Source organism: Coregonus clupeaformis, unplaced genomic scaffold (assembly GCF_020615455.1).
Source record: "Coregonus clupeaformis isolate EN_2021a unplaced genomic scaffold, ASM2061545v1 scaf1328, whole genome shotgun sequence".
NCBI classification, from domain to species: Eukaryota; Metazoa; Chordata; class Actinopteri; order Salmoniformes; family Salmonidae; genus Coregonus; species Coregonus clupeaformis.
This window is the reverse complement of record NW_025534782.1, coordinates 468-14,117: the sequence shown is the minus strand read 5'-3', so window position 1 is coordinate 14,117 and position 13,650 is coordinate 468. Positions and strand designations below refer to the sequence as shown.

At 44.9% G+C, this 13,650-nt stretch overlaps 2 protein-coding genes and 1 pseudogene across 3 annotated transcripts; 1 reads left to right on the top strand and 2 right to left on the bottom strand.

Moving 5' to 3' along the window:
- Nucleotides 1-1,767: 1,767 nt before the first annotated feature.
- LOC121565697 lies at nt 1,768-9,371 on the bottom strand (annotated as a pseudogene).
- On the top strand, nt 5,662-6,827 carry LOC121565698. The gene is made up of 3 exons (XM_045218048.1): nt 5,662-5,884; nt 6,134-6,386; nt 6,496-6,827. Exons 1-3 carry the CDS (start codon nt 5,840-5,842, stop codon nt 6,825-6,827), a joined length of 630 nt encoding a protein of 209 aa, XP_045073983.1. The 5' UTR covers nt 5,662-5,839.
- Nucleotides 9,372-10,126: 755 nt separating the features above from the next.
- Nucleotides 10,127-12,394, bottom strand: LOC123486834. 2 transcript variants are annotated; one of them, XM_045218046.1, is made up of 4 exons: nt 11,913-12,394; nt 11,422-11,675; nt 10,994-11,081; nt 10,127-10,381 (listed from the first exon to the last, which is right to left on the bottom strand). In XM_045218046.1, exons 1-4 carry the CDS (start codon nt 12,316-12,318, stop codon nt 10,197-10,199), a joined length of 933 nt encoding a protein of 310 aa, XP_045073981.1. In that variant the 5' UTR covers nt 12,319-12,394; the 3' UTR covers nt 10,127-10,196. The 2 variants fall into 2 exon arrangements, with proteins under 2 accessions (XP_045073981.1, XP_045073982.1); XM_045218047.1 differs by having other exon boundaries at nt 11,422-11,630.
- Nucleotides 12,395-13,650: the final 1,256 nt, after the last annotated feature.

The following is a 13,650-nucleotide window of genomic DNA, read 5'->3' as shown; positions in this document are numbered from 1 at the left end:
GACATAAATAACGTATGTGGAACGTTACTACAACATACCAGCAACGACACGACAGGAAGAGCGCCGTGCGTGACACATGTAACAGCAGCTGGAGGAGTGGCCAAACCTCAAGCTAAACACAACAGAAATAACCAGGCACCACCACATAATGCTAAGGCTGACACACACACGTTCCCTTTTATAAACCGGGTGACTCGAGCCCTGAATGCTGATTGGCTGAAAGCTGTGGTATATCTGACCGTATAACATGGGTCACGTTGAGGGAGGAGGTCAGAGACCTGGCCGTGTGGTGCCAGGATAACAACCTCTCCCTCAACGTGACCAAGACAAAGGAGATGATTGTGGACTACAGGAAAAAAAAGAGGACTGAGCACGCCCCCATTCTCATCGACGGGGCTGTAGTGGAACAGGTTGAGAGCTTCAAGTTCCTTGGTGTCCACATCACCAACGAACTATCATGGTCCAAACACACCAAGACAGTCGTGAAGAGGGCACGACAAAGCCTATTCCCCCTCAGGAGATTGAAAAGATTTGGCATGGGTCCTCAGATCCTCAAAAAATTATACAGCTGCACCATCGAGAGCATCCTGACTGGTTGCATCACCGCCTGGTATGGCAACTGCTTGGCCTCCGACCGCAAGGCACTACAGAGGGTAGTGCGTACGGCCCAGTACATCACTGGGGCCAAGTTTCCTGCCATCCAGGACCTCTATACCAGGCGGTGTCAGAGGAAGGCCCTCAAAATTGTCAAAGACTCCAGCCACCCTAGTCATAGACTGTTCTCTCTGCTACCGCACGGCAAGCGGTACCGGAGTGCCAAGTCTAGGTCCAAAAGACTTCTCAACAGCTTCTACCCCCAAGCCTTAAGACTCCTGAACAGCTAATCATGGCTACCCGGACTATTTGCACTGCCCCCCCACCCCATCCTTTTACGCTGCTGCTACTCTGTTAATTATTTATGCATAGTCACTTTAACTCTACCCACATGTACATATTACTTCAACTACCTCAACTAGCCGGTGCCCCCGCACATTGACTCTGCACCGGTACCCCCCTGTATATATAGCCTCCCTACTGTTATTTTATTTTACTTCTGCTCTTTTTTTCTCAACACTTTTTTTGTTGTTGTTTTATTTTTACTTTTTTGTTAAAAATAAATGCACTGTTGGTTAAGGGCTGTAAGTAAGCATTTCACTGTAATGTCTGCACCTGTTGTATTTCGGCGCATGTGGCCAATCAAATTTGATTTGATTTGATTTGAAATGTATTTTGACTGTTCGAATTACGTTGGTAACCAGTTTATAATAGCAATAAGGCACCTCTGGGGTTTGTGGTATAGGGCCAATATACCACGGCTAAGGGCTGTATCGAGGCACTCCGCGTTGCATCGTGCTTAAGAACAGCCCCTAGACGTGGTATATTGGCCATATACCACACCCCCTCGGGCCTTATTGCTTAAATATAGATGTACTGTACAGCACTAAGACAGCCATGACATTATTTGGAGAGACCACAAAGACTTATAGAGAAGCTATATAATTGATAGACTAAATCCAATAGACTGAGTCAAATACCTTTATACCTGGTTACAATGAACTGTAGTTCACTATGAAATGACCTGTGACTAGGGTTGCAAAATTACAGTTACTTTCCCAAAATTCCCAGAAATCCCTGTTGGAAGATTCCAGAAATCAGAACGGAATAAGCAGAAAATCTGGAATCCGAAAAAAAAAAAAAAAAAAAAGAAACCCTACTGGTGACCTTTGACCTAGCTGGATGACCTTTACTTGGGTGTCAAACCTGGGGGAAGGCCAAAGTGCAGGATCCAGTTGAGTCTGGCACCAAGTAGGACCACAACATCAGACTGGAGCAGAGCTCTGCAGTCCCCACCAAGACCATAGAACCAGGAGGATAGGAGAGGAGGAGGAAGAAGAGGGAGAGGAGGAGGAGGATAGGAAGAGAGGAGGAGGAGAGCAGGGACAAAACAAAATGTAATGAAAAGAGGCTAGTTATAGGAGTAGTGTAGTTGTTTGATTGACACCAGTTTACATTGACATGACCTGGCCAGGAGAGACTAGTTATAGATAGGGATTTCAGGAGTTTCCTGGTCCGTTCAAATGGTCATGGAAATTCTTGGTCCTACTTATACAGTCAATGGTCTGTACATGAATATGATGCCAGCTGAGAGAAGGAGAGGCTGACCTGGAGCGGGCAGCAGCAACACAGTTGGGGTGATCGTCAGGCAGCACCCCTTTACCCATGGGGGTGGGCAGGAAGGGCAGGTCACACCCCTCCACCAGCTCCTTCAGAGCCCCCTCTGCTCTTCAATGGGCTGCACCTGCAGAGGGACACAGACAGAGGGCACTGCCACACGGATTTCAACAGACTGGCCTTCACAACTGGGATGCATTCAGCTGAGCAAAACGTTGTGCAACGTTCAGATAGAAATACAGCATGTAGAACGAACGTGCCTCTCGGACAGGTAGAATGAGAAATCATGTCAACAACATTTGTCGACTGAACGTGGCCCAGTTTTCAACTGAACCGTGGTACAGTGCTATATGTGTTACAGTGCGTCTCAGCTGGCTATTGATCTCTCTTGGACAGACGCACGTAACATAACTGGAAGTAGCGTCTGTCAACAGACTGGGATGTGACAACTTTGTTCCGTTACGCTGATTTTTCACCACTAATCATTTGGACAAATCCCGATTTCGCAGGTGCTCCCATCTTTTCAATTTCAGAACGGGAGGGGACATTTGGCCCATAAACTTGCCTGAAACTTGCAGAGAGTTTCCGTTTAGGGGGTGGAGAGTTCGCAAGTGGCGTTAGTATCTTTCTCTTAACATCTCCCCAGACCTTATCCAAGTATCTGACGCAATTATGCAAGATTTTAGTTCTGTTTCCCCCAGATTATCTGGCTATTAAAAAAGCAATGCCTACCTTTGCCAATGATGAGTAAAGGCCGTTTGGCTCCTTTCAGGACCGCCAGTGCTTCTGTGATCGCCATATGGTCAGCCATACTCACAGGAGGAGGTGGACTACAGGGCACCTCTCTGACAAAGGAAATAATAAATAATAGGTCAAACATTAAACATGTTACCTAGCAACTTTATTGCATATGTAAATAAACCATGAAGGTCTATCGAGGCTTATTGCTATTCTCTGATGAGAATATTTTGATATAGTGCTATATTTTCTAAGTAATTAAATTTCTGGTTCACTTCAGACGTTAAAAGGTATAACAAGATAAAATAAAAATGACTACGGTGATGTGAATTCAGAGGTATACATATTCAACAGTAACACATTAGTATACATTTTAAATGGATGAAAGACAGTGATGGCCACTAACCTGGCTCTGCTCCTGTCCAATTTAGCATTGACCATGTCCCCAGATATGTCTACGTATACAGCACCTGGACGTCCATACATGCTAGTGCGTGCTGCCTTAGACAGACCAAACACCCTTCCATTCAGATCAATTAAGGCTGTGCTGTGCTCTTATGAAGCAGTTAAGGTACCTTGCTAAGCTGGAAAATTAGAGGTCAGAAAACAGACAATTGCAGGTGATACCAAATGATATGAAGAGGACTACACAGAGGGAGTCAGAGTAGACTGTATACCTTCTCTACCACTGAGGAGATCATATCCAGACTGCTAGACCTAGCAGAGAACTTACTGTACAATCTGCATGCCTCCACCTGACAGAGAAAGAGGACCACAAATAACAAATTATTTCCTCTTTCAGCAATTAAACTGCTAGGGCCAGTTTCCCAGACAGAGATTCTCTATTGAGTTTGCTTTTTAGGCCATGACTAGGCTTAATCTGTGTCCCGGGATACCATCCCCTAATGTTCAATAGTCAGAAATGTCATGGTTGAATCGGTACCTGTGGAAACTCTTGAAACGCCCCAGTGGTCTCTTGGTTTTGATCAGAGGAGCCTCCAATAACAATCACAGGCCTACAGAGAGAGAGGTATCACACAATGACATCAACTGACAAGCTGAGATAGTTTGGAGTCCTCAGATCATTTTTTGCAGTGTGCGGATAGCATCCCTTCTTTTGAAAGGCCACTGAACATGAGTAGTAGGGTCTTCTGTTTGTGGAGTTCTAGCATACCAGCAGTTCATGTTAGCGTTGGCCATTCCACCAAGTGAATGGATGAGTCCCGGTCCAGACACAACCAGACATGCACCTGGACTGGAGAGGAACAGACAGACAGAGGGACAGACAGGAAGACAGGCAGACAGACACACAAAGGGTCAGACAGACAGGCAGACATAATTAGCAATGCAAAAAAGCTATGAAACTGACCCTCACACACTACACGCTCCTGTAGTCTATGTAAGGGTAGTTAATATCACATGATTTGGGGAGAGCTGGTTTAGTAATAAAAAGGTGGCTTAGGGCTTGTTCATTGCGCATTCCCACATACTTGATTCCTGAGGCTTGAGCTGCCATAGCTACTTCAATGACTGGAACACCAACTATTCCAAACATATATTCTACATTCTGTAGAGAGATACATGTAGATACAGTATATTTACATTTAAAAAAACATTTTTAGTCATTTAGCAGACGCACTTATCCAGAGCGACTTACAGTTAGTGAGTGCATACATTTTCATACTGAATTGTATATGAATTGTTACAATGTAGTTTAGATTTTCTTTGCATTGACACACACATTGGCATGCATCAACAAGGGTGTTAACACAGAGCTGCCAACTCTCACGCTTTCGCCGTGTGACACACGTTTTTGCCTGTTTTCACACGCACTCACGCCACACATCCAATTTCTCACGCAAAAAAAATCGGCCGAGACTCGTTCGTTCCTTTTTTCAAACTCCCCGACGGTAGATGGCGCTGATGAGCGCCACTGAACCATATGTGCTGCACCCCGAAGTTAGCGACAGAAGAAGAGATAACACTGCCGCGAAAGTCAACATGAGATGAAACGGTCACTACCTCAAGAAGTCTGATAAGAAGCTGAGCTGAGACTAGGTATGTAACAATGAAATGTCGTCCAATTGAATACTCACTCTCTTAAACTTTAAATCTTGAAATAAATTATTTGTTTGTGCGTGTGAACATGATTTAGTGTGGTGAATGTAAACTCAGCTGATTTCGAACAGGTAAGATGTATTCCAAAGAATTTAACATAAATACAGGAAATGTGTGCAATAGAAGTAGGTATGTTTTTGTAACTGAGAGTAGAGTTATTAAACCAACATGACCATTTTAATTGTTTAAGGTTTCAAAGATGTCCCGTAAGAGACCTTTGCCAGGACAAAAGCGAAACCTTTTATTTTATTTAAAGAACCAGCCAAGTGAGAAAAGACAGACAAACACACTGACAGAACAGCCAGAACGATTGATAGAAACGACAGGACAACAGACAGAGGAGCAACACAAAGGACAGAGAGAGCAGGAGACAGGACAGACTGACAAACAAGCAGAGGAGCAACAGACAGGACAGATTGACGCCCATGCAGAGGAGCAACAGACAGACAAATAGAACAACCAACAGGGCAGATGGAAGGAGACACAGAGGGACAGAAAGAAGAGTCCCCCCCAATCCAACAGCAGGGCCAGAAGAGTCGTGCTCTGGCTGGAGCAGCAACATATAGATCCATTTTCCAAAATGAGTGGACCTCTTCATGGCCATTTATTACCAGAGGGAGCCTCAACACGCACTACTGGTGTGCAGTCTGCCGTATTGAAAACTCATGTTGCCACCAGGGTGTGACAGATGTAGTGCGCCATATAAAAAGCAAAAGGCCACCAAGATAAGCAACGAGCTCTCCAGTCCACAGCCACAATATCCCAATATGCAATGGCCGTTCCATCTGTTGGGGGTATGTCTGCACAAGAGGTTAAGGTATGATATGTGTAATGATTCTGTCAAGGTTCAGTCAAGAGTTTTGTGTTCTAGTTGATCACGGTAAAGTCATGGTTGATAGTTTTGACTAATTTGTGGTTTGTATTTCAGTGTAGTACAGTCCAGTTTTCTTAATTTGAGATCTTAGTTGCTGAATGTGTTTTTTTACCTGTGCCCTATTATCGCAGGCGTCTATTTTAAATAAACTATGGTCTTTTGGGAGGATTCATAATTTTTAATTTCTTACAGACAAGAAGGGCTGAGGTCAAAATGACAGCTGGGTTGGTAGTTCACAACGTCCCCCTAGCCTTTGCGGACCACCTGGGGCCTCTCCTAAAAGAATGTTTCGGAGATTCGAAGACAGCGCAGGAGTACAGGTGTGCCAGGACTAAGTCATCCTGCATTACCAATGAAGCACTCGCACCATATTTCACACAGGAGCTTGTGAAGGAGATGAAAAAAGCCCCGTATACCCTTGTTACGGATGGGTCGAATGACACTGGTATTTCACAAACTATTTGAGATTTTTCTCCTCTGCAAAACATGTGCTTTGTGTATTTTTAAACATCTAACAACATGAACATCTGTATGATTCTAACTTGTCATTATAGGAGTGGAAAAGATGAACCCGCTTACTGTCCGGGTCTTCATGGGCAGCAAAGTTGTCCACCAGTTCTTAAATATGTGCACAACAAGTGGGACGAGCTGTGGGCCAGCAAGTGAGATCTTCACCAAAATTACCTCCACCATAGAGGAGCATGGCATCCCTTGGGAGAACTGCATTGGTCTCTCAGTTTACAATGCAGCTGTGAACATTGGACCACGTAATTCCATTGCCTCTAGGGTGCTCCAGAAGCATCCCAACACCTATATTCATGGTTGTCCTTGTCATGTGGCACATAACACCGCCAAAGCTGCAGGAGTGGGATTTTTAAAATTTTAAGTGAGTTAAGGCCTGATTTATCTTTACATGTAACTTTTTATTTGTATCCTAATTACGTGCATTGACTGAATGTGTTATGATTGATTTATGCATTGCAGGTGTCCGGTTCTGATTTGGAGGATATGGTAGTGGACATCGGTTACTGGTTCAAGGGTAGCACAAATCGGAAAGGATACCTGTCAGGTATGCATGTTTGATACTATTAAGTGTAATACTGAAATGCTGAGCTGTAGAAAATATATGATATGGATTTAATGTCTAAAACAGAGTTTTGTGAGCTCCATGAAGCGGAGTACATGGAGGTCCTCCTGCGTATCTCGGTCCGTTGGCTAAGCCTTGAACGTTGTGTGACCAGGATCCTGAGGCTGTATGAACCTCTGGCCAGCTACTACAAATCTGCTAGTATGGTCATCAATTTTCAATTTCATTATGCAGCAACTACATGGATTGTTAGTCACATACTTGTATTAATGACAACCTCTTGTTTTGTGTTATTTATTTATTGATTCAAGATGAAAATCAGGCCAGGTTCAAGAGACTTGTGCAGACATTCCACTGACCCCATGACAGAAGTGTACCTGCTGTTCTTCCAAGCCACCGTACCAACTTTCACTTCTTTCAACTTGCTGCTTCAGAGAGAGCAGTCATCAATATTTTTGTTACATGATGAGGTGGGATTGGATTTTGCCGTTTTTTTCCATTCTGTGTTTCTTGCTGATATCTGCAGGGATCCTCTAAAACAGGTTTCACCAACTATTTTTGTAAATGTCTGTTATAGATGGTGAAATTCGTACGCAAGCTATGTTCCAAGTTTATGGTTCCAGCAGTTCTGCAGTGCCATGAGGAGCCTTGTGAAATTGCCTTTAAAGAAAAGGCAAACCATTTACCAGGTTAGTATTTGACTATTATTATGATCAAACACTGTGATATGTGATATTTAGCCTTGTACCTTATACCGATATGCTGTATTGGGTTCACAACCAGGGCTAAACTTAACAGATTACTCGACGAGGGTGACATCACACCACAGCAGGTGGATTCATTCCATGAAGCTGTGTTGTGTTTCCTGACAAGTGCTGTGGACTATGCACTTAAGAAGCTGCCACTGGAAGAGCCACTGATCAAGCACGCACAATTTGTTGATGTACGGCAGAGGGCTGAAAGTGACATCGAAGATGTCCTGTACTTTGTTGAAAGGTTATTTTTTTTCTCTAATTATTGTCTATCATCTTAGCTAAAATACCCTGTGTTTTATGATGAGGTGTGTTCACTCCTAAACTGCACATGAGATATTCTTATGTGGCTTCTCCTCAAAGATGTGTATGAACTGCTGCTGGTTGATGACTATATACCTAAAACGTAACAACTTGTAACTCTACTTTCATAAATAGGTTTCCCCATCTCCTCCCATACCATTGGCCAGAGGAGCATGACCTTCTGGGTGAGGAGTTTCTAAATTATCAGACCATGCCAATGATATCCCTGCAGGACTAAACTGAAATGGAAAGCTTCTGGGCTGAAATGGCAACCCGGAAGCATAAGGTAATTTTTTTTTCCCTTTTTTGTCTTTCCTTTTGGCAGGTGTGGCTTGGCTACATCTGTTGCTTAAAATTGTTGCATGCATATATGTGTCATGCATGTTTCAAATTATGCATGTTTTTATCTGAACTTTGTTAATGGATCAACCTACAGTATACTCACAGTATTAATCAATCAAAAATCAAGGTATGTTTTTCCATTGTGTTTTGGTGCATTTTCCATAGGTGACAGGAGCCAAAGAATTCGAGAGGCTTGCTGCCGTCGCCAAGCTTGTCCTGGTGTTGCCCCATGCAAACGCAGATGCTGAGAGGGTGTTTTCAGTTGTGGGACTGAACAAAACCAAGAGAAGAAACAGCCTAGCATTGGATGGCACCCTGTCCTCAATAATGACCATAAAGATGGCCAATCTGGAGCCCTGCTTCAAATGGGAGCCCCCCTCCGATATCATCAAGGCCTCCAAGAAGGCCACAGGCCAGTATAACCATGCCGACAGATCATAGACAAGAGGCCCATTTGAGATGAGCCAGGTCTGCGCAGAATCGATCACCGGCGATCACCGCCCAATGCATGCTGGTTAGATTTGTGTCCGACTTGATCCCGACTTTCTCTGACGTCATGCACACGCGGGCAACGATAACCTCATGAGATCAAGGCGGCCGCAGTTCTGAGATGCAGGCAGTGCAATTGCTTTTCACCGACTGCAGGACCCAGGCGGACCCAGGACAAAAACTCACTATGTTAACATATGCTATTCCACATAAACATCTAAATGTTTTTCTACAACAATATTAATAGTTAGCTATACCAGTGCAATGACCTTTGGCACACTTTCACAACTCGTAGTGCTACATTCTCACTGCCAAGGACATGATCAGCGACTAATATATTCTTAGCAACACGGTTACACAGTATAACACTGTTTTATATAAATTGCACACACTTCACCTGAGCTTTTAGTGCCTCTGCAATGAGCTGAGCCCCAGTCACATCTTCCATTATTATTGTTGAGAAATCTGTTCAAAGTGCAAACGCGGTTAGCAATGCTTTCTTGGACTTGTTGTTCAGTAGCTTATAAATCGTGTTTAGATCTCTTGCAAATCATTAGTTTTTGTCTGCTTTCCAGCATGCATTACATGAGTAGCTTTTTCTTCTTCAGTGGGGTTTATAGGCAGTTGGCATCCAACGTTATGGTGCATTACTGCCCCCTATTGTACAGAAGTGTGGACATGAGCCGTGCAATAGCAGTCATGAATATTTAATAAACTAGTAGCATTTTTCTTTTTTTATTGCAAGAAATACATAATAAGCCCTCATTATGTGTTTATAACTGCACTTTACTTAACACTTAACTCAATTAAGTCATTATGAGTGTATGACAGTATGAAAAAAATCAAAAATGTATGCACTCACTAACTGTAAGTCGCTCTGGATAAGAGCTTCTGCTAAATGACTAAAATGTAAAATGTAAATGACTTGAGTGTATGCATTATAGATATAGGCTTCATAGAAAGTGTTACAAATGTTCTCCTGTCATCTTATAGGAGATCCATTCATGGATTTAGTTATGGCTTGAGAATGTGACTGGTCTACTGAGTTCTCCTTTATGTCTGTCTTTATATGTGACAACAACTTTTCTGTATTATGTGTATTTCCACAATCAATAATCATAAACGGTACTTCACTATGAATACTTTTGACTATGTGGTTTGAAGTACTTTACCGTTATCTTGCACATACATGAAGACTACTATAGACAGAAATCAATGCAGTAATGTTTTATTAAATAAAGGCTCTGATTAAAATATCATATTAATAAAATCAGGCATTTGGCTAATTCTTCTTCCCAGAAGCTCCTCTGAATGGTTTGGAGATGGCTCTGGAGAGAGCGTGTAACACCCTGACTATGAGTGGGCGTTTACGGGACTGGGACTCCTGGGGAGCAGGGGCCGGTGTGGTTGTCAGGTCCTCCTTGGGAGGGGGGAGTGATGGAACCTCTGGAACCTCACACTCAGCATCTGTCATAAGAACATTTCATAATCAGAAAATGAATGTGTGTGTTTGTGTCTGTCCGTCTGCCTGCCTGCCTGTCCGTCTGCCTGCCTGTCCGTCTGCCTGCCTGCCTGCCTGCCTGCCTGCCTGCCTGTCTGTCTGTCTGTCTGTCTGTCTGCCTGCCCGTCCGTCTGCCTGTCCGTCTGCCTGTCCGTCTGTCTGCCTGTCTGTCTGCCCGTCCGCTGCCTGCCGTCCGCCTGTCTGCCTGCCTGTCCGCCTGTCTGTCCGTCTGTGCTGTCTGTCTGCTGTGTCCGTCTGCCGCTGTCCGTCTGCCTCCTGTCTGTTTTGTCTGCCTGTCTGCCTGCCCGTCCGTCTGCCTCGTCCGTCTGCCTGCCTGTCCGTCTGCCTGTCTGTCTGTCTGTCTGCCCGTCTCTGCCTGTCTCCGTCTGCCTGCCTGTCCCTGCCTGCCTGCCGCGGCCTGCTGTGTCTGTCCGTCTGCCTGCCCGTCCGTCCGTGCTGCCTGCCTGCTGTCCGTCTGCCTGTCTGTCCGTCGGTCTGCCTGTATCTGTTGTCACTGTTTTAACAAGCTTGTCATAGGGTGATACATCAATATGACATTATCGATGCTTATCACTTACCCTGTGAAATATGAGTCTCTCTGAGACGTTTGGTAGGCAGTGCATCCTGTTTAGGGTGGCTCTTCGGTTCCCCTTTTGTCTTGAACAGCTGTTGACAAAACACATCAGGACAACTGAGCCTGTGTAAAATACAGAGTGTGCATCCCAAAAGGCACCCTATTCGCTACGTAAGGCACAACTTTTGAAAAGGGCCCATAGAGCGCTGGTAAAAGTAGTGCACTATATAGGAATAGGGTGCCATTAGGGACATAGCCATTGACTCTCTCCCATGTGTATTAGGATTGCATTACAGCGTCCTCACTCAACCTCCTAAAGACAATGACAACAGTATTGTTCTAATGCTGAGAGACAATAGGGGTGTAGTGAATCTGTAGGGTAAATTTCAGCCCTGCCTTACAGATGTAATCTCAAAACACAGAGCACCCTACCTTAATCATGATCTTTGGAAACTTATGCATTTTCGGTAGGAAACGCCACTTCCTGTTCTTCTTAGTCTCTTCCCCTCTGGCAGAGGGAAGGCGGGCCATGCCGTCAGCCTTTACATCAGCCGGGCTAAGGCTCCTGGCAGGGAATTCCTCAGTAGCATTAAGGTCAGCTACAACACCATGAGTGATGTCACTTGTGGCATTGCTGGTGTCTGAGTGAGAAGAGCACGCTAGTGTGACCGACCTGTGTACAATAACTGGGAGAAGAGGACGCAGCCATTGAAGTCAGTCACTGCATCCCAAATGGCATTCTCTTCACTTTATAGTGCACTACTTTTGACCAGGACCCATAGGGTCTGGTCAAAAGTAGTGCACTAAATATGGAAGAAGGTGCCATTTTGGACACAGCCAGTGAATTTTACATCATAAAACGCAATGTATTGAGCATGTTACAATTAAGTCCTATGCAGATGAAAAGAGGTACTTTCACTTACCATCCTCCATTGTAGACTTGGACACATAAGTCAGGCTGTCCATCACCACGTCTGTCATCAACTTGATGACCTGATCCAAAACCATTTCAGCCGATGGTGGCATAGGCCTTCCCATACACTGCCCCAGGAGTCTCCTAACAGAAGTCTGGGCAAAGTTGTAAATGAGCTCTGAGGCATCGTCCTTTGACAGCTTCCTCAGGGCTGGTTTAGGCAGCGCTGGTTGAGAGAGGCTTCTGTGGCCAACCATGGATTGAAGCTGGCGGTTTATGGTTATCTCCTGAATGAGACCATGGACCTTTGTGATCAGGTTGCCAGATGCACCTTGAAGGGCTTCAACTGACAGGAGCCTATCCAGATGTTCTTCTGCTGAAGTCATCTCTGGGTCGTCCGTCTTCAATGTGTCCATTATAGTTTTCACTATGATATTGGTGTCAGATATGTTTATTTCTTGTTGGCTCACAAGCGTTGACCGTGAACCTGTCTCGTCCCATTGCGATAGAGGTATGGGATTCTGTCCTTGTGATCTCATCGGCAGCGCTCATGTCAGGCAACTGGTCAAGGCTCTCCAGTACAGAGTCTAACATGTTAGTGGCTATCAGACACTCCTCACTTGCAATCTGCCCAACAGATGAACTCTCAGAGTTGGCCACTCTACACTTGATCACATTTAGGATCAAGCTGAGCGTCTTCTTTGCAGTTTTGCTAAAGCCTTCTTGGCTGACTGCCACTGTTACGTCTTTTAGAGCCACAAGAGGTTTGCAACTTTCACTCAATCCACTGCCGTGGAGAGGAGAGGCTCTCTTCAAACTGTTGTTGCTCACAACTGACATACTCCTGGTGGGCAGAGTGACATCCTCACTGCATGTGTCAATTACATGGTGGTCTGTTGAAGAGCCACTCGAAGACAGAAGGGTTTTAGACCTTTTAGCCAAACAGACTTTTGACAAAGGCTTCTCACTTCTCACAGACGGAGGGGCGGCTCCTGTCCTCAACAAGAGCAGTGTCAGCGGACTTAGAGCGTCTGAGTGTCTCCACAGGGGTGGAGTCCAGCACATATTTGGCTGTGGTGACTGACACTGGTGGAAAAGAGAAAAATATGTTCAGTCTATCCTTTACTCTGTGGTACATGGTTTGAGCAGCATCCAATAAGTTGTCAAAGACAACTCTGGGTTTGAGCTGGAACTCCAGCTTTTTCTCTCCTAGTGGGAAGGAGTCTGCGTCGTCCACAGTGTACTGGGATACACTTTCAAGGTCTTGCATGATAATATTTACTATATCTTCGGCTGTAGAAACCGCATGGTGTGAGAAGGTGGTGCTAGGCATGCTCTGTAGCAAAGAATGGCTGGCTTTGCTAGCAGCTCTGAGAATGGTCTCACTCACAATGTGTTTGGCCTTAGCTCGGAACTCAGCACTGTGAAAGCTCTGGATGGAAACGTTAGAGGTTCTGCTGGCTGCACTAAGAGATCGCGTGAGTGTGGCAATCTCGGCTGACGTCACATCACTCGAAATGGAGAGGTCCTCCAATTTCGAAATTATCGAGTCCAACTTCTGGTTGAAGTCGAAGGATGAATTTGACGTGCTCTCCCCAACGGAAGCGGAGCAGTCTTCCTTTGAAGTGTCCCTCTCATCACCGAGATCACCTGTTTGATTACCCCTTTAGTGCAGGTGTCGAGGGTGAGCTGGTAGGCTGAAGCTGGGGACTTAGAAGGGGTCTTACTGTCTGTCTTCTGTACAGGAG

Coding starts and splice junctions, on each gene's coding strand:
- LOC121565698 (XM_045218048.1), top strand. CDS start 5,840: ATGGCCGTTCCATCTGTTGGGGGTATGTCTGCACAAGAGGTTAAG. Junction 5,885..6,133: donor TGTCTGCACAAGAGGTTAAG/GTATGATATGTG, acceptor AATTTCTTACAG/ACAAGAAGGGCTGAGGTCAA. Junction 6,387..6,495: donor GGATGGGTCGAATGACACTG/GTATTTCACAAA, acceptor TTGTCATTATAG/GAGTGGAAAAGATGAACCCG.
- LOC123486834 (XM_045218046.1), bottom strand. CDS start 12,318: ATGGACACATTGAAGACGGACGACCCAGAGATGACTTCAGCAGAAGAA. Junction 11,676..11,912: donor CAAGTCTACAATGGAGGATG/GTAAGTGAAAGT, acceptor CTCTTCTCCCAG/TTATTGTACACAGGTCGGTC. Junction 11,082..11,421: donor TTCCAAAGATCATGATTAAG/GTAGGGTGCTCT, acceptor TTTTGTCAACAG/CTGTTCAAGACAAAAGGGGA.